This window comes from Vicia villosa, linkage group LG6 (assembly GCF_029867415.1).
Source record: "Vicia villosa cultivar HV-30 ecotype Madison, WI linkage group LG6, Vvil1.0, whole genome shotgun sequence".
Lineage (NCBI taxonomy): Eukaryota > Viridiplantae > Streptophyta > Magnoliopsida > Fabales > Fabaceae > Vicia > Vicia villosa.
In genome coordinates this window covers 162,228,361-162,248,777 of record NC_081185.1, presented here as the reverse complement: position 1 = coordinate 162,248,777, position 20,417 = coordinate 162,228,361, and the positions used below count along the sequence as shown (strand labels likewise).

At 33.9% G+C, this 20,417-nt stretch overlaps 1 protein-coding gene across 1 annotated transcript; it reads left to right on the top strand.

Moving 5' to 3' along the window:
- Positions 1-1,268: 1,268 nt before the first annotated feature.
- LOC131610917 (uncharacterized) lies at positions 1,269-17,398 on the top strand. Its single transcript, XM_058883001.1, has 27 exons — positions 1,269-1,614; positions 1,690-1,784; positions 1,900-1,999; positions 3,003-3,107; positions 3,222-3,384; positions 4,526-4,646; positions 4,845-4,907; positions 4,998-5,078; positions 5,188-5,282; positions 5,390-5,540; positions 7,568-7,654; positions 7,774-7,893; positions 7,975-8,103; positions 8,189-8,286; positions 8,389-8,512; positions 8,693-8,800; positions 9,645-9,789; positions 10,206-10,316; positions 10,441-10,565; positions 12,311-12,496; positions 12,706-12,816; positions 13,610-13,771; positions 13,855-14,013; positions 14,238-14,471; positions 15,266-15,433; positions 16,086-16,204; positions 16,313-17,398. The coding sequence occupies exons 1-27, from the start codon at positions 1,455-1,457 to the stop codon at positions 16,857-16,859; spliced, it is 3,867 nt and encodes a 1,288-aa protein (XP_058738984.1). The 5' UTR covers positions 1,269-1,454; the 3' UTR covers positions 16,860-17,398.
- Positions 17,399-20,417: the final 3,019 nt, after the last annotated feature.

The window sequence follows — 20,417 nt, the reverse complement described above, 5'->3', positions numbered from 1 at the left end:
AAGCATATATATATATATATATATATATATATATATATATATATATATATATATATATATGATTTGTACTAACTCTATCTTCCTATAAAAATTACATCAGAGTTTTTAAAAAACTCACTTCAACCTTATTTTTAATTAGAATACGTCATGGCGTCTTTTCTATGTAACTACATTTATCTGATCATTGATTTCTTCATTATGTAACTCCATAACCCTATTAATGTTGATCTCAATAGTTTTAGCTCAAGCAATGTTATCTAGTTCTTGTTGACCACATCATTATCAATGATATTTATTATACTAATGACCTCATTTAATTACTAGTTATTCCCCATGATGGCACCAGCAACACTTTGATCCTTATTATTTCCCATGGTAATTGAGAGGACGAAGAGGACGTCTTTGTTTAGGAGTTTGGAGGTGAGGAGAAGGAAAGATTTTGATTTTTTTAAAATATAAAGAAAATTTTAACATTTTTAAAAAAAAAAATATTTTGATCAGACCATGTAATTTTTAATCACTTTTAATTTCGTCTCTTAGTAGTTTTTAGTAAATAGAAATAATGAGAATTTTAGTCTTTAAAATAAAATTATTTTAATCCGACCATGTAATTTCTAATCACTTTTAATTTGGTCTCCTAGTAATTTTTTAATGACAATGATTCAAATACGACGACATGACAGAATTGATTAGAATTAAGATATAATGAATCATCAAAACTATTACGAAGCTTCAAACCCATGAGTTCTTAAAAATCCAGACCTCAAAACACATCAAAATTTATGAGAAAACTCTCTATTTATCTATCTTATATGTTTTCACTCTTTATTATTTCTTACTTCTTTTCCTTATAGATTTATTGCCCTTGTTGATCCTATCATATCCTTTTTTCTTCAAACCTTCTTTAAACTTAGTTATTTTCCTCTCTCAAACCTCCATTCTTCCATCGCCCTCTTGCTATTAACAAGTTAATACGAATTTGAATAAGATTTATGAACTTAAAATTTATTTATGATTCATGAACTGACGATAAACTTGAACTTTGTATTTGTAAATACTATTTAATTTTTTAAAGTAAGATAACAAAATAACATTAACAGAAAAAAAACTATAAACTGAAATGTAACTAAAAAATGTAATTTATAGAAAATACTAAATGGTAGAATTAAGGAGGGTGTAATTAGGATAACAAGGGTTCATGAATAGCACTTTTTCATATTTTTGTTCCATCTTCGAAAACATTTAAAAAATACCCATCTTCAAAAAAAAAAAAAAAACTGGAAACAGAAGAAGCATTATTCTGAAAGCCAGAAACGACGTCGTGAAACGCAAACTGAACTGAACCGGTTCCCTCTTTCTGGCGACTGGTTCCCAAATCTCAATCCTCCTTCTCACGGCACAGAGATCCGATCTGAATCACCGATTCTTCCACACCACACAATCCCTTAACGACGATGGATCCGGCGATGACGCCGTTGGGGAAAATGCTATTGGAGGAAATAACTCCGGTAGTGATGGTCATCTCAACTCCGGCCGTCGAAGAGACTTGCTTGAAAAACGGCCTCTCGTTTCTCCAGATGCTCACTCCGTTTTGCTTCTTCAACAACATCGACGGTATTTCTCAACTCGTTTTCGTCAATCGAGGTTTCTGATTCGTGATTTATGGTTTGGATTGTTCGTTTCTTTCAGTGCCAGTGAGGACCGCGAGTGATCAGCCTTATCGTATTCATAAGTTCAAGTTGCGTCTCTTCTATGGTTCTGATGTTAAGAAGCCTAATTTGAAGGTATACTCACTGTTTGCACCGTTTTGGGGATTTTTGAGGCTATGTATGATAAAAGTGTTTGTCTTTTAGGATTTATAATAATGTGGTTCTATTTGTGTATTTACGTTTTTACTAGGTAGCTGAACAGCAATTGAAGCAAGTTATTACAGACTCGGGGGAGAAAGTGTTTTCGGAGTTGTGCTTAGATGTTCCCGGGTTCAATCATGAAGTAACGAGTATGTGGAATTCAATTGTTTAGAATCTGGTTTCGGCAATGCTATGTTTTAGTTGACTAAAAGATGTTTATGATTTAAACATGTTTGTTCATTTGTGTATGATTTAAGCTGCATCAACCACGTATGATGAATACGCGCATTTGTAAATTTATTAGTAGTTTAGGGTCTGTTTGGGAGTTTGGAAGGGAGGGCTTTGAGGGAGGGAAGAAGAGGGAAATAGAAAGAAATCTTACTCCTTGTTTGAGAGTGTTTGGACAGAATGATAAATGCATGCTTATGATTAATATATTAAAAATTTTAAGAGTATTATAATAACAACATACATTGGATTTGAAGAGGTTATGCTAACCCTCTAAAATCTTCCTATATTACAATTTTTGAGTTCCCTCAAAAAATTAAAGAGATTTTCTATTATGAAGAAAAATAAACTCCCCACAGCCCCCCATTTCTTCCACTTCATCCTTCCTATTTTTCAAAACCTTCCCCTCCCCTTCTCTCCTAAACTACCAAACACACCCTTTGGGTTGTAATAATATATATTTGTAGTTATTTTATGTACATGCATTAACTCTGCATGCTTTTATATAGTTAAATAATTTCTTGAGTTTTATTTTTACATGCATACGTTTACAGGTATACATCATATAAATAATACTTTTTTGATTGTTTGGGCTTGGATAGAAGCATGGTCCTGGATAGAACATTATGATGAAAGATGATCCATGTAGCCGACCCCAATTAGTGGGGATAGGACTTGGTTGTTGTTGTTTGGGCTCGGAATTGATACGAGTATGGGCACAGATCTTTAGTTTGATTAAACCTTGGGTGTGATCATATATTTTAGTAATTTAACCAAAATTTTTTGAGCACATGCTAGAGCTCTGTTACGGTTCACTTGTTTGGGCCCTTGAATACGCTCAAAAACGTGTGTCAGTGATGAAAAGGCAGTTGATGTTCTGTCATTGTTTGAGGTTTGGTTTGATTGACAAAAATACTTTTGTAGGCTCTGAAGACAGAGATACACCATCCTGGTTTCAGTTTTTCAATAAAGAGCTTGTCCGCATGGCTTCCTTTTCAGACCACGAAGCTTTTGACCATCCCGTGGCTTGTAAGATTTTCAGATTAGTTATAGTTCCTTTTCTGTGATTCCTTAACATTTACTCCCACAAATTTTGTAGTGTCATAGATACTTTGGTTCTAACATTGTAAAATCATCTTGCAGGTCTTTTAGCTGTTTCTTCAAAAGATGAACATCCAATTAGCCGTTTTGTTGACCTTTTTAATACCAACAAGCTTCCTTCCCTTCTAAAAGATGGTGCAATGGATCCAAAGATTTTAAAGCATTACTTGTTAGTGCACGACAATCAAGATGGGCCTGCAGACAGGTATGAATGTTCTGCCATTCTTGTTTAGGGGGAAACTATTTTTACATAGACACATCACAGATGTGACATTGTACTGATTGCCATCAACAAATACTCCCAAGAAAGATATTGCCATTTTGAATTTTATTACTTCATTCCTTTCTGCAAGAGTAGCCTCAATTTAAGATACTTACAGAAAGATTTCTTTCTAATCTTTTTTCCATATTCTTATGCATTCTCCTATGCATGAGAGATTCCTTTTTGATAAACTAATATAAAAATAAAAAGGTGCCTCTGAAGTTTAATGTATGGACGTTGGTATTAATAGGATACAAATGACTTGTTGCAAGTTCACATGCTTCATATTGCTATTTTTTGTTATGCGTGTTGTTAACTATGTACTGCTCTTGCTCTTGCTCTGCAGGGCAGCCATTATTTTTCTTGGAACAATTTGTTTGGGGTTCTTGGAGAATAATAGATGTGTCCTACTTAAGAAAATTTTCTGTAGGTTATATTTGAAAATTTTAGCAATTAGGAGGGAAAAGTCTCCCATTTTATGGTGTATTTGTTTAGAGTATTGTTTGCTTATGGGACTCATACTCCAATTGTTTGCTTATAGTATTACTTTCCGCCCTTTCTTTCTAACGACTTTAGCGGAAAAACTAACTCCATATAGACATTAAAACTAAAACTTAGAATGCATTTTGTTTGATAGTTTCCTTATTTCATTTTTAACTAGTAACTAATAAGTTACCCGTGCTTGAGAAGGCACTGTTCATAACAGCCATGTGTTTTCTATTTTGTTCTTACTACACCAACATTTTGTCTATTTTGAAAAAAATACACTATTATCATTTGAAGGGAAGGTCATGATGTACAACAATGTATGGGAGTTAGCTTTAGAACATGTTGTCAATCTCAGAACTGTGTGTCAGAATTATTTCAAACTTCAAAACCAGTCTCATTCTCTGAGAATGAAGACTGAAAATGAAAACTGTTTTCTGATTCTGAAAAGCCGATTTAGAGAATGAAAACACGACATTTTTTTCCTGGCACCCAATGTAGCTTTTGGAGGTTGTTAATTTTTTTACATGGAGATAGATTTATTAATTTTATGTAGTGTTAGACTTGTTTTGAGTTCCCACTTCCTTCTTCTTTGCAGAGCAAGTAAAATATTGACAGAAATGAGGAATACGTTTGGTACAAGTGATTCTTTGCTGCTTTCTATTAATTCTTCCTCTGATGTTCCAATCAAGCATCAAGATAATCCTTGGGCTTCGCAAGTAAGTTTGTTTAGAGGTCTTGTAATCTGTTATTGTCTCTTTCCCTTTTTAAATGAAAAATCTATTATTCGCTTCATCTAAGAAGGAAAAAGAAAATTTTGGTTAACTTTTGGAACCCGTGTTCATGCAATTTTTTTTGGTCTCATATTCATGTAAAAATATGCAATTTATTCTATTGTCTCCTGAAATTTGTGACAGATATATGATGCCTCTCCTAATCAAGATCTTGGTTGCTTTCTTAGCATTGATGATATCAATGAGGTATTTTGTCAACAACAATTAGATTCAATATATAGGATTTCCGTTCAAATTATAGATGTATTTTGCTACCTCATTTTTCTTGCCCTGCAGATCAAAGATTTAATGCAAGATTTATCATCTAAGCACATCATTCCTAACATGGAGCAAAAAATCCGTTTGCTCAATCAACAGGTCATTTTTGTTCGTTTGAAATTTATTATATGAGACCCAACATCATATTTTGATGTTTATATATTCTGATTTCTTTTTCCCCTGTTTCTTAATATTGCGCTGTGTTTAGGTTTCTGCAACACGTAAAGGTTTTAAAAACCAAATAAAAAATTTATGGTGGAGAAAAGGGAAAGAAGACGGTGTAGATTCTCCCAATGGTCCTACGTATGTCACCCCATAAATTCCTATCTTATGATGGAAAGTACATGCTATGTATGTATAATTTAGATATCTTCCCTTTTTCTAATATCATTTTGGTTTCATTGTTGAAGGTATAACTTTAACTCAATTGAATCCCAGATTCGAGTTTTGGGTGACTATGCTTTCATGTTACGAGATTATGAACTTGCCTTGTCAAATTATCGCCTAATTTCGACAGATTACAAAATTGATAAAGCCTGGAAGCGTTATGCTGGTGTGCAGGTAATTTTTAATTTATATTTCCAAGTGGAGAGGGTCTTCATATTTATTCATGGTTGTTCCATAAGTTTAAGTTAGATTATTATTTTCTGTAAAGAGATACTGGAAGGGTGTTAAATTGGATTTTCTTCTCTGTTAAATTGCTGTATATAGGCATATACAGCAATTTGGGAAAATGGTTTTGATAGAAGATATATGAAAATATCTCATATTTTTGTATTATACTAGAGTTTCTTAGATTTTCTATCTCATAGGATTAATTTCTTAAGAAGAATTAGTTTCAATATTTCTTTTTTATCATCATGATTTGTTTCTCCTCAAGAGTCACATCCTACCACTTCCGCCTGATTTGTCTTCGAACTATACCATACTGGGAGTGATCTGCTGTAACACAATAAGAAAAATGAGGATTGAGGAAGGAATTCTGTATAGTTGTCTGTGTTAGTGAAAAGAGAATTCTTTGTGAAGGGGGAAACTCTTTCCTTCACCATGTCTTTTTCTGAGTGTTCTAAATCTCGTCCTTTAAGGGATTCTTTTTGGAATGTTTTTCACAATCTTTGACTTCCATCGCCAGCCACCATTTGGACTGTTAGCCATCGTTGTTGGAAAAGATTTCCAGCCAATTTCCAGCAAAACCACCACCACCCAAAACCTCAGGTCTAACTTATCGTGCATGTACACACATATGCCCTCTCTTTCTAGTATGCGCTTCAAACTAGCAAGCTACCTCTTGTGCCCGCTTTGCAGTTTTGGTGTCCAGTTTGGTCTAATGTTGCCTATATAACCACTATTTGTTCCTTGTCTCTCTCTCTCTCTCTCTCTCTCTCTCTCTCTCTCTCTCTCTCTCTCTCTCTCTCTCTCTTCTATTCTATGCTGAATTATGGCTTCAACACCTTTTGTGCTCTAGGAGCCATTTAGCTAATGCCAGAGAATAGGCCTATACCCACTGTGTTTGGTTTTCTATTTTATTGTTTGATTATATTTGGTTTTCTTAAGGGTTCATTTATTACACACATAAAGTGCAGTTAGTTTGAGAGGGTGTGTTGCGAGACATGGAAATATACTATAGTATCTTGATATTATCTTAAAATATCTTATATTTTCTTATAAGATTAGACCGATTAATTTCTCGTGTTGAACTATCTCTTTGGAGTAGTTTTCAACCTCCAAGTTCTATATTTCTTTGCTATTATCATGATTGTTTTCCTATTTAATAGAATTTTGAGTCTTGCATTAGCATAAGTATATGAGGGTTAGTGTTTAGTTTTTTTATATCAAATCAGAATCATCGTTCGTGTATAATCAGCTGCTCCTAATACACAGTTTTCATTCTTACTTCTCCCTCTCTTTAAAACCCTATAACTTCAATAGCTTCAAGTCTATCATTTATTTCCACATCCGCAGAATCTCTGTTGTCCTATTGCTTTCAGAAGGAAAAAAAATCTGACATATAAAACCACCATTGAGGCCTATGGGGCCACCTTGATGGGAATCTCATCAGTCATCACAAATTGCCCATGGCGGCTGTCAGAATTCGCCACTGTATTCCGCCATGTCTGCTCTCTAACACAACTCATTCAGAATTTCAAATAGACATGAAGACTTGGGTATTAACCTATGCGACACCTCTGAAAAAAAGGAGTGTACATATCCGTGTCGGTGTCGGGCACCGGCACAAACATTTGTGATTACATTTAATTTATTCATTTTTCAAATTTTTACCGGTGTCACCATGTCAGTGTCGATGTCTTGTTCGGGGTGTCCGTGCTTCATAGGTATTATCATTGATTGCCATACATGTTCTTCAACATTGGGGTTTTATTCTGTTACTTCCTTATTGATACTTAAACTATCACACCCTACTGAAGAGAAAATAATTTTAAGAAAGGTGATGTTGGAGTAATTTTTGTTTTCCTCAGCGGTGGGTGCTTTAATTTTGTTTTTAGTTTTCAAAGCCTAGTTTATACACTTTCTGATAGTGAATTACTCTGGAAATGCATCACTATTGGCCTCCCTTATTTATTTTTCAGGAAATGATGGGACTTACGTACTTCATGTTGGATCAATCAAGAAAAGAAGCCGAATATTGCATGGAAAATGCTTTTAACACATATTTAGTATGTATGGTTTATTTTGGATCACGAGAAAGATATATATGTTTTTCAAGAAGATGCTCTGTCACTGCTATATTCCATTCACATTCATTTTTCTTAATTAATAAACTTGATGTGTCCAGAAACTTGGATTATTGGGTCAGCAAAATGCTACACGATGTGGTCTGTGGTGGATAGAAATGTTAAAAGCACGAGACCTATATAAGGAAGCAGCTACAGTTTACTTTCGTATTTGTGGTGAGGTAGTGCTTTTTTTAAAACGTAAAATTTAATAAAACAATTTGGATTATTATGTTCTGTTATTGAGCAATTCCTTGTCTTAGGATATCCTACATTCTGCTGTAATGCTTGAACAAGCATCATACTGTTATTTGTTGTCTAAACCCTCCATGTCACGTAAATATGGATTTCATCTAGTTCTTTCTGGTGAGCAGTATAAAAAGTGTGATCAGGTATTGGGCTGTCAACATTTCCCCCCATTTAATAATATGTTGCTTTTTGTGAATAATTTTCTGATCTTGGCGCTGTTATGTTCAGATCAAACACGCAATTCGAACATACAGAAGCGCTCTTTCTGTTTTTAGAGGAACTACTTGGAGTTATATCAATGATCATGTTCATTTCCATATAGGCCAGTAAGTTAGACTTGGTTCAGCAATAATATATTGCGACTTTTATATCAAAAACCATGGCACTTACATTCATTGAAGTTTGTTAATTAAGATGATATTTCTTAGGTGGTATGCTGCTCTTGGTATGTATGATGTAGCTTGCAAGCATATGATGGAAATCTTGGCTTGCAGTCACCAATCCAAGACGACACAAGAGTTATTCCTGAGTGACTTTCTTCAAGTTGTGGAGGTAATCGTTCCCTCTACTTGATTTTCAGATTTCATATGTTTAGAACCTGATTGTATTAAATGTTTCTGAATTAGCATTAACTTTATTTTTTTCATTCTTGAAATAGTTTCAAGTTTAAATTTAATATCTCTGTTAATGCTGAGTTGGACAGTATATAATTAATTTGACACCTGTCGACAGAAAACAGGGCGGACATTTGAGGTAACAAAACTTCAATTGCCTGTGATCAACATCTCTTCACTCAAGGTCATATTTGAAGATCACCGAACTTTTGGATCATCCTCAGCTGTAAGTTAATATCAATTTTATGCTTCCCCGATTTTCAAGCTATTGTTGATTTTAATCTTCAAAATGTTTTACTCTTCCTATTTAGGTAGCCCTTGTTACTGTTTAGCAGAACGGTTATTTGCTAGGTAGGGATACGGGGTAGCTTATGCTTTTTTTTTTTATGTTGAATCTATATAGGTTTGGTTGGCATTTAAATATTAGAGGAGATCAGGGAAGGTTTTTCTTAATTTGCTTGAACAAAACGCACACTTGGCAGACTGATGTCTAAACTTTTGTTACATCAGGATTATACATATAAAATATTCGGAACAGTTGTGCTAATTCTATTCCCTAAGCTATGATAAGTATATTCTACATTTATATAATGCACTTATGTACTTGAGAGTGATAGACCTCTCAAAAAGAGATAGTAACAGGCTTGAAGTAATTAGCACTTCAAGCCTGTTACTATCTCTTTTTGAGAGGTCTGTAACTCTATTGCTCTAAATATTTTATGAGCTATGTATGATACATGTATATTGAATAACATTAACTGAGACAGCTGCACTAACACTCACTAACTGATACAATGAGTAATTAACAGTTGAGTTAACTATTACACAGATCACATATCAGTATATAAATCCCCAGTAAAGCAGTAAAGTGATTAGTAGCAAAAAATAGAAATTATGTTTTTCTTTGTGGTTTTCCAGGGAAATTCAGGGGTTTCTTCTCATCTTAATATTTGTATTAGGACTTCCAAATGTTCATCAGAAGCATTTTTTTCAATGGATTTTGTTGCACAAAAGTTTAAAATGAGTTAATGGCTGTAGTTTGATTATGATAGCTTGAAGTGTCATTTCAGGCTATTAACACTAAAGAAGCCTTATGGCATTCTCTGGAAGAAGACATGATACCATCATTTACAGCTGCCAAAACCAATTGGTTGGAGTTGCAATCAAAGCTTATCTCAAAAAAGCACACTCTATCAAATGTTTGTGTTGCTGGAGGTATGTGTAGAATTTCGTCTGAAGTTGGTAATAGTTCATTGTACATTTTCAACTTCTGTATGGTAGAAGAGGGTTGGACTGGAGTAAAATCGCTGATGCCATTCATTTAGGAAATTAAATTGCACTTGTCACTTGTCAGTTTATGTTTTGATCTATTTTCACTCAGAAGTAATTTGAAACTTAAATAACTAATGAATTTTCTTCTGCAAGTTTTGTTGATATTTGTGTAAAGTGAAAATATAAAACAGATTTGGGAAAAGGAATTTTGACCTCACCAGGAATACATCAACTATAATATCGTTATAGTTTATGTTACTAAATAATTTCGTTTAATGGATCAGCACAACGAGCTTACTTTTTTTTTTCTTCCTGTTATGCATGACCGCTGCTTCGTCTATCCATTGCACCATTTGCAGAAGCCGTGAAGGTTAATATTGAATTCATAAACCCTCTGCAAATCACAATTCCTGTATCTGGTGTTACACTTATATGCAAATATTCTACTAATACTGATGAACTTACATCAGGTAAGCTTCTGCTTATGCCTTCTACACTTTTTTTATTGCTTTCTTCATTTTTAGTATTTATAAATCAATAATTAATATTAGTAGCCTTCTTCTGGTTGGTAATAGTTTGTCATGGATACCACAGATGAAAAGGAATTAAGTGTGAAGACTAATAATGAAGTTGACCACTTCAGGGATATGAGCTTATACAACTCCTCCTTTTTGGTATCTGAGGTTGATTTCTCACTAGGAGGTGGTGAAACGACCATGGTGAGTTTGTTCTAGAGCTGAATTCCGTACAAGAGATCTTTGTCTTGACTAAAATATGCTAATTGAGTTGTATTATTTTTGTGGCTAATGAAGAACTTCTATCCCAACACCTTAGCTTTGACTAAAAATATGGAGATATCGTTGCTCTGTGAAAGTTCACAAAATATTCACATTTCTAGCAATTTGGAAACAGAGCTCCTAGAAATGATTCTCTTTCATTCAGATCTTTTCCCTAATGGATAAGACAGGCTAAGTGTAAATTTGGAAAAAAACAAAATTGTTAATTTTTTTGTGACTGGTAAAAATTTAGTTTAGACATTAATTTTTTATTATTATTTGGGTTTGGTATAACTGAACCTCAATCGCTAACTCAGGAGGTGAGGATTCCTCTTGCTTTAGGAGGACTACTTTGACCATATCTTTAGTTGATAATCTCAAATAAGATAAAGCATAAACTTTGCAGAACTGGATATATGAGGGTAGCTCAAAAATAGATTTAGAATAGACTTAGTACTAGATTAGTATTTGAGCCAGGCCACATTTAATCTCAGAAGCTAGCTCAAGGGATGGGGATTACCCAATACCCATATTGTATAAGAATTACTTTGCCATATATTGATAGTGTTTACGATGAGAGAGAATTCTCTCAGAAAGTTTTCTACATGTAATTTCTGAAGTCTCCAAGTTTTGAGCCTTCTATTTATACAACCATGGATCAATTCAAGGAACTGGGAAAGCTGTCCTTACAAAGTGAAGCTTATATAAAACAAATGACAGCTTTCCTAACAGCTGTCGTAACCAACTAACAAGCTGTAGCTACTGAAGCTTATACAGTACATACAACAAGGGAGTGTTTGCTCTCCCATATAATCATTTTCCCTCAAACTCAGGGGGAAGACTGAATATTGGAAGGCCTAAGCATGTATCCTGTGTTTGTCCCCGAGTGTGTATAAGTTAAGTTTGAAGAATGGTTTGGTGAGGACAGTATTCTGAATATCATTGAAAGATTCAATGTACAAGCTCTTACCTGAATATATAGACTGATCCTATTAAATGCTAAATGCTAATCAAGAAATACAACATATGGTTCTCCTAAAAGTTACATATTTACAACATAAAAATATTCTTTTACAATTTTTTCAAATATACTTTTAGCACACAAACAAAAAACTCGTTCATTACTTTTTGTTGTATTATGATTGACACTTGGGAAGACAAGATAGATCCGAGATTGGAATCAGTGCAATAAAGAAAATTGGGGTTGGTCCTATTATAATAAAGATGATAGAATCTAATCTTGGGTGGTGTGAGGATGAGCGTGTGACCTAATAATAGCTGTAGAAGCTCGAGTAACAAGAGTGGACTGAGGGTGGTCTAATATTTAGATTTAAATTATTTGTTTATGAACATTATTTACGATAGGACATTATAGCTTCTTTTAATTCATGTATTTGAATACTTCTTGCGAGAAAAGGCTTCTGTTGTCGTAATTTTTAAAAAAAGATGATAAAAAAGATGAGCGTGTGACCTAATAATAGCTGTAGAAGCTCGAGTAACAAGAGTGGACTGAGGGTGGTCTAATATTTAGATTTAAATTATTTGTTTATGAACATTATTTACGATAGGACATTATAGCTTCTTTTAATTCATGTATTTGAATACTTCTTGCGAGAAAAGGCTTCTGTTGTCGTAATTTTTAAATATCATCTTTGCAAAATTGATTTTGTATAGTACCTGACTGCCAGGTTCAACTATCAGTTACTCCCAAGGAAGTAGGTACTCTTGAAATACTTGGTGTTCGATGGAAACTATCAGGTACAATAGTTGGCTTTCACAACTTTGAGTTGAGCCACCCGAAGAAGAATATTGTAAAAGGAAGAAGGAAAGCAAAACAGCCACCTAATGAGAAATTTAAATTTATGGTGATCAAGGTTTGTGCTTGTCTCCTCTTCCTTTTCATTTTTGTTTCCCTCCTCCCTCTTATATTATTGGAAAAATATTTTAAGGTATTATTCAATTTTGTAAAGAGTACAAGCACTAATCTGAATATATCTTGTTTTTTATTAATGAGACTAATACTCCCTTATTTGCAACATATCCTTTTATTTCTATACTAAAGCACCTTTTTTCATAATTCCAGAGCATACCCAAGATTCAGGGTTCTGTTAACTCTTTACCTGGAAAGGCATATGCTGGAGATTTGCGGCAACTTATGCTGGAGTTGAAGAATCCATCAGAGTTTCCTGTTAAGGTACCGTACCTGGAGCTAAGTTGCATTTTCTTCTTCTCCGCGTGCATGCATCACTTAGATGTCAACTTGAGTATAGATGCCATGGAGTCAAAATATTTTTCTACCAACAACAAAGTCTAGAAACATTATTTTGCCAGAATATGAGCTAGGGGAGGAAGATGGACACTCCTGGCAGATTTTGGGAAACCAGTAACATAAACATTGTCAGCAAACCATCCTCAACCTTGAGGGCGAGATTGCTTTTGAAGGGGGTAATGTGTTGTTAGGGTAAAACTGTAAAAGGATAGAATGCATTGTTTGTTACATATTCCTGCCCCTCAAAACCTATTTTAGTGGAAACAAGACCTCTCTTGGAAAGGGTTATTTCTCCATTTGCAGTCGAAAATATCTGAAACAAACACGCTATAGTAGTTAGGGTAGTTAGCTAGAGGAGTTATGAATTAGACAAATAGGAGAAATCAGGATAGATAGACTCATTCTGTGAATTTTGATGGCTTATGATAGAAGAAATCATTTGTGAAGGGGGAGTCTATGGAGGAGATTTTAAACCAATCATTTTATAAAATTGTCAATTTTATGTCTCTGTTTGTTCCTATCAAAACACTATTTCTCCTCTCTTGGATAACATGAATTGCGGGGTTAGTTGTAAACAGCAGGAATAGGTGAATGGTGTGATTTAAACTTTAAAGATAGATGTACTCTGCTACCCAACATCCTTGTATTGGATTGAACTTGCTTTCTTCCTGCTCTTTCTTGCATGCTAACAACACTTGTTTGTTTGTTGTTTTGGCAGAATCTGAAGATGAAGATAAGTCACCCTAGATTCCTGATTATTGGGAATCAGGAAAATGTGAAACTAGAGTTTCCTGGTTGCTTAACAAAAACGATAGATTCAGTGCAAAGTGGTGCACATGCTAATCCTAACATGTCTGAAACAATATTTTCGTTTCCGGTGGTTGGTATTGAATTTTTGAAGTTGTGTATTACTACGTTGACGTCTGCTGACATCTTGTTCACATGAGTTACACTATGTTTCAGGATACTTCAATTCAAGGGGAAACACCCTTATCTTGGCCTCTTTGGTTTAGGGCTGCTGTTCCTGGTGATATTTCTCTTTATATAAGCATTTATTATGAGATTGAAGATATATCAAGTGTCATTAGATATCGTACTCTTCGCTTGCATTACAATGTGCAGGTTAGTATAACGTGTACTGAAAGTGACGCTTTTTGGGCTTAATTAGTTTATTTCCTGTCTTTATACTCTTAGTTTTAACTATATGATGCTGTAAAATATTGAATCATTATGTTTATTGAATTTTTGTTACATTACGATAAAACGTGTAAAGTGACTTATTTTCATCTTTATCAGTCATATAATAGACTTTGTTAATTCTCAAGTGCCAAATTTGGTGGTCGCAGGTATTACCATCATTAGATGTCTCATTTCAAATTAGTCCTTCTCGATTAAGAATCCAAGATTTTCTTGTTCAATTGGATGTTGTGAACAAGACGAGCTCTGAAAGTTTCCAAGTTTATCAGTTGTCATGTATTGGGCAACACTGGGAAATATCATTACTTCAACCTCCTGATACTATTTTCCCTTCTCAAACGTTGATGGCTGGTCAGGCCATATCCTGTTTCTTCACATTGAAGGTTGGTGCTATAGTTTTTGACTTTTTGTGAAAATGCTTTATTTGATCCATGTAGCCTTTGCCCAACTAGTGAGTAGTGAAAAAAGACTTCATTGTTGGTTGTTCATCTTCAGTGTGATCTATTTTTTTCTCGTACGGATTTTATAAAAATGATTTTGTAAGCCAATCACATGTTTTTGTATTGTTTATACATTCTAAATCCAAATAAATCTAGTCCTATGTAAATAATTTAAGTTTTTCTGGTTATATGTAGTAAATTAACATTGTTCTATTTTTTTTCCTTCCCAAATAACCAGAAGAAAATATAATGATTGATAAGGTGAAAATATTTGGGGCATAAAATCTTTAATGACCTGCATATTAATATTTAAGAAACTAAGGGTGGATGGGAGTAGCTCAACTGGTATGTGCTAGTTGAGTTAGATGGATGTAACCTGTTGGCTTAGGGTTCAATCCCTTACAACAACATTTATTTGTATTTTCTCATAATATACTCATGTAAACAACATTTTCTCATAATATACTCATGTAAACAAGTTGTTGATACTTATAAATGAACAACTTTTTGAATATTATTTTTTCAGAATCTGTATCTTCAAATGCTTAGCTATCCAAGGTTGTTTGTTTTCTGTTGACTTTTTTCTTTCTTTCTCGCAAAGCCATTATATATTATAAATCCACCATTCATGTATATTTTTATGCCTAGTGAAATTTGGTATCAAATTTGTGTCTGCTTCTCTGCTTTGCACATACATTATGATTATGGTGCGCTAAATCAAGGTATTGTTAACTCAGAACTCAAGGAGATTATCAACACTGGAATACAACATATCTACCATGCCTGTCGGAGGTGATGTGTTATTGGTTCCTCAATGCAGTCAGGATTTAGTTTACAATTCAAACAATGTACCTTTGGTCAATTTCCACCATTATGAAAGATTGCAGCAGAAAGTGTTACATGAGGTAGACACTTTTGTTTTGATAATGTCCAGATCTGTTTCATCTGAATTTATAGCATTGTTTATGGTATGTGTGGTTGAGTAGGGGAAAGTAGAATTGGTTGAAAATGAATTTTACCAGGACCAGAATGTGAATGAAATTATATTTTTCACTTCATACTGTTTTTGGGTAGTATAACTGATGGTCTCCTTTAGTTTTTTTTTCCACTAACACAACAAAATGATGGTTTACCATTACCATTATTCTCTTAAACACCGGAATGCTCACATCTTTTCTTGTGCATACTTTTGCTTTGGGATATTGTGTTTTTAGTTTCTCTTTGGTTCTGTGCCCATTGTTGCTCCGAGGTTATTAATGTGTCTGATTTGCAAGGAGATTGAATGGGCCTACTGAAACTCTGATCTCTGGTTCTGTGCACATGGTTGCTCCACGTTTTGTTTTTTTCTCAGCTGTAGGATATTTTACCATCTTACTATACATCTTTTTAATATTTTTTTACCATCAAAAGAAACTTATTCTTTTAAAATCAGTAGTTTAGGAGATACTGCAATTTGAAACTTCTATATCAATGCTATTGTCATGGTGAACATATTGGATTGACTTAAATACTATTGTTTTTCTATCCTATTACTGACAGGGACATTAATGTTTGTAGGATCTGGGCGACTTAAATACCGTTGATTTTGTGTTGATATCTCGGCCTCTCAGCAATAGTACCAGTCCTGGTTTATCTGACCCTCCTCATGTTATGTCTCACCATGCGTGTCACTTAAGGCATGTTCATGTTCTAATTTTGATTTTCTGATAAATTTTATATATTTGTGTGATATTATTTCATGACTTTATGGGGGCTTATGTTAATCGTTATCTTTCTTTTGATAGTACTGCTAGCACAGGCCCCATTTCATGGCTAGTGGACGGACCTCAGACCTTGCATCATGACTTTTCTGCATCCTTCTGTGAAATAAATCTAAAGATGCATCTTTACAATTCATCTGGCACCACTGCTTTTGTGCACATTGACACTGTAGATTTTGATCGTAGTGGTGGACATATCAACAGTGGGAATGCTGCTCCATCAGCAACTCCTGATAACCAAGTAGGGTGGCATGATGTCACACCCGTGAATGAACTAAAAGTATTGCCCAATGCTGCCGAAACACAACCAGGAAAGGCACTATCGTTGGAAAGTGTCTCCCCATACATTTGGTCTGGATCAAGCTCAACCAATATCCACCTTGAGTCAATGTCCTCGGCAGAAGTTCCTCTTCAGATCTGTGTTTTCTCTCCAGGGACATACGACCTGTCAAATTATTTTTTGAATTGGAAACTTCCATCCAAGGGTCAGGGAGACAGTGATGATACAAGGCAGCGTTCGGGCAAGTGCCAGGGCTATAAATACTATTTGACTGTGCTCCAGTCCCCTTGAGAAGTCAGTAAATGTTTCCATGCTACAGTTTTTGATTTGATTTGATTGTATATATATGTTCCATGAATTATTAAATGCCAACTGGAACATGGAACAATGTAAAAGTTCAATGGAAAAAGTTGTAGAATACAAGTTTTTTTTGCCCAAACAATAAAAGGGGTGAGAATACACAGCATGTGAGAAGACACAATTTGAACCGGCCAGCCGGTTTTGGACTGGCCAAGTTTGAGAGTGGAAGTTATGAGCAATTAACCAATGATGAAATGTCAGAGCTAAGCAGCGGTGATGGAATGTCATGGGTGGAATGCAGGAGCGAGCAATACAAGAATTAGTTACACCAATCTTTTGGGCGTAATTCAAAATTAGCCATTGTTTTAAAGACTGTTGCAGGGTTTGAAAAACAACAGAAAGGGATACAGTGTAAAAGTTTAGTTGAGAAATATATTGTATAATTTGATTACACAGTGCAAATTTTATTGTTAATGTTAACTTTTTAATTTGAAGTTAATGTGAAGAATTTTACATAGCTTTATCTTTAAGTGAGCTCAAGTGTCAAAATTTCGATTGTGCTCGTAATTTGCTACAAAGTTTGTGATGGTTGAAGAATTGCTTGTTGTTTAAAATAGAGTGATGATGTTAAGCACTTGAGTTTACAAAGAGGCTCGGATCCTTGTTCATCGAGTGTATGTTATGTTATTAATTTGGGGTCTTTTGGCCTAAGATATTTTACCTTTCATTTTCAGATGACATCTTACTATTTCCACACAATTATAATTCTTATACATACATAGTCCGTTCTACATGGAAACATCTTAGAATTTTACAACTTTTGATCGATATTTCCTAATCGAATCGAATTGCAGTTTATCTGGATTTGGATCCTCACATTCAAAAAAGTTCACAATCCTCACATTCAAAAAAGCTCACAAGCAAAGAGTAGTGGAGCAGCAAATAATCACCTCCCATCTTGGATAGGGATGTATGAGAATAACTAAAATGAATAAATTTTCTTTTACAAACCCCAAGGTGATATCATGCTTCAAGATACTTACTAGGGGAAGAGAGCCTTAGATAATTTGAGGGATCTATATTCAAAACCAGACTTTTGCACAAACTTGTTCAGGATAGCTGACAAGAAGTCGAGGAAAGCACCAACTTATTTTCCATCGTAACTGCGTCCTTATAAGAACAAGCTACATCTCCCTTTCTAAAATCAGCAAGTCTAGAATCCAAACTAGTAGCAATTCTAGAATCCAAACTAGAAGTAGTACCACGATCACAAACTTTATTAGCAAGTTCAGATAGACCTTGACCAATCTTGGAAAACAAAAGCAAATGAGATCTAATCTTGTAACTCCCAAGTCAAACATTATTGAGATGGTCTTAAAGTTTTTAAAGTTTTTTGACTAATAAAAATTTAAGGGAAAAGTTCAATCCCCTATTAGTTGTGCTTCCAATCCCTTTGAAAATTCTAAAATGCCTTTCGTGCATCCGAAGATGTATTTTCGAACGCACATAAATCATAACTATGTGGTATTCAAAATTTCACCACATTTTAAATAAAATATAGTTTGGAGATGCATCTCCGTAAGGTATTAGAGTGAATCTGGCTCTCGACGATACTCCTCTGGTACAAAATGACTCACGAAATCATATAGTATCACCTATTAGTCTTTGTGGCGAACATTGGGAGAAGCAACCTCATAGGGAGGTCATAAAATGATATGCATATAGTCAAATTGGCGCATCGCTCGCTCTGGCATATAAGGCTGCATAAGAGATGACCCACATGACAGCCATCCAGAGTATAAAGAGACGACAAACGACCGTATCTGGAGGTGATCCTAATATGAGAAGAAACTAACGTCATCTGGTACCATACAATCAAGAGATACTCTGAATGGCTAGCAACACCATTCCTTTTGTATGAAACAAAAACAGTTACATGAGGCCAGTTCTCATTGTACTGGGATTCAGCTTCCCACCCAGTGATGTGAGGGAAGTGGGAGATGATCCATCCCTGAAAATGTTTTAAATACAATATTAATAACACGAATAAGAAATGAATTATGAACATATTAGTAACAAAAAATTACCATAAAAAGTGTGCAGCACCCCGTCAACTGCTTTGTCTTCCAAAGACAATCCTCGCCTAACTTCGAGTACAAGTAGACTAAACAGGCTCCACGCAATTGTACTCGTGAATCACAGTCAGTTCTGTGAAGTACTTGAGGTATAAAAATTGAATTTTGAAGTGGAATGTAATTGATTTAAAATATAACAGAATATTTCGTAGATAGATATACAGAACACTCTATTCTAAAAACCTTCCGTAGACGTAACTAGAAGATTTCATTTAATTTGAGAAAATTGTAAATTAATTGAGAAAATTTCAAATTAATTAAGTTTTAATGCTTCCGTAGACGTACCTACGAAAAAAACCAATTTTCTTTTTTTAAAAAAGTATTTTCGGAAATACATCTACAACAATAGGGGTCATAAATGAAATTTCACCGGATGGCTAAAAGATTCCAGAGGTAGATTGAGAAATTTTAGAAAAAAAAGTCTATACACATATTTCACATATAATTAATTTCAGTTTTTTTGGATAAAACTTTTAAAAAATTTGAGACAGCTTTCTCCGTGAGAAATTAATTTGTGCACATGAGAGCATATTTGTTTTCAGTTATTGGTCCAATAATATTATTTTATAATATCACTTTTTAGGTTAGTTCATAAGTATCACTATAAGTCTATAATTATTTATTTGAGATATTTTAATTGGATAGATATGTAATTTTTTTATATTTGTTATATTCAAAATTAATATTTAGTTATAATAATATTTAATTTTTGGTTTAATTTTAAATATTTTATTTTCTGGTTACATTGAAAGCTACTTTGTCTTTAGGCGGTACACACTTTAATCCGTAAAACACAACACCTCCCAAGTGTCAATCATAGATTCGGATTAAGATTAATAATAATAATTAAGTACTAAATTATGTCCAAAAAAATTAATTAAGTACTAAAGGAATAGTAGAAGCCATAATCTCACGTAAGTAGTTTCAACTTTCATGGGTGCTTCCTTTGTACTTTTTTTCTTTCTTTCTTAGACTAGAAGAATAAAGAGAAACAAAGAGATAAACTAATTTATTTTTTACTTTAAAAGCTACACAATGTATTGTGATTTAATTTAGTTTAATTTTTATACGAAAATTGTAAGAGCTTAAAGACTATATAATGACATTGTATTGTTTTTTTACAAGGTCTTTTTATCCGATTTTACCATAATGTTATTATATTATATTATTCATTGCGATAGATATCTCAACAACCTTCAAGGGCTCTACTTGATAAAAAAAAGGACACATGATTAGTTAGCTTATAAAAAATTAGCTTATAACAGATATCTAATTAAAATTATACTGTTTGAAAAAATTAATGACTAAATTAGTTATTAAAATATGAAATGCCTTTACGTGTCATCCGTAAGGGGAAATAAACATGGGTAAGATAAGTGATCCCAATGGAGTTCTGATTACATCCATAAGTTCT

Excerpts from the sequence above, each read along its gene's own strand:
- LOC131610917 (XM_058883001.1), top strand. The coding sequence starts at position 1,455 with ATGGATCCGGCGATGACGCCGTTGGGGAAAATGCTATTGGAGGAAATA. Across the intron at positions 8,513-8,692 it reads ACTTTCTTCAAGTTGTGGAG|AAAACAGGGCGGACATTTGA; the intron begins GTAATCGTTCCC and ends ACCTGTCGACAG. Across the intron at positions 12,497-12,705 it reads TTAAATTTATGGTGATCAAG|AGCATACCCAAGATTCAGGG; the intron begins GTTTGTGCTTGT and ends TCATAATTCCAG.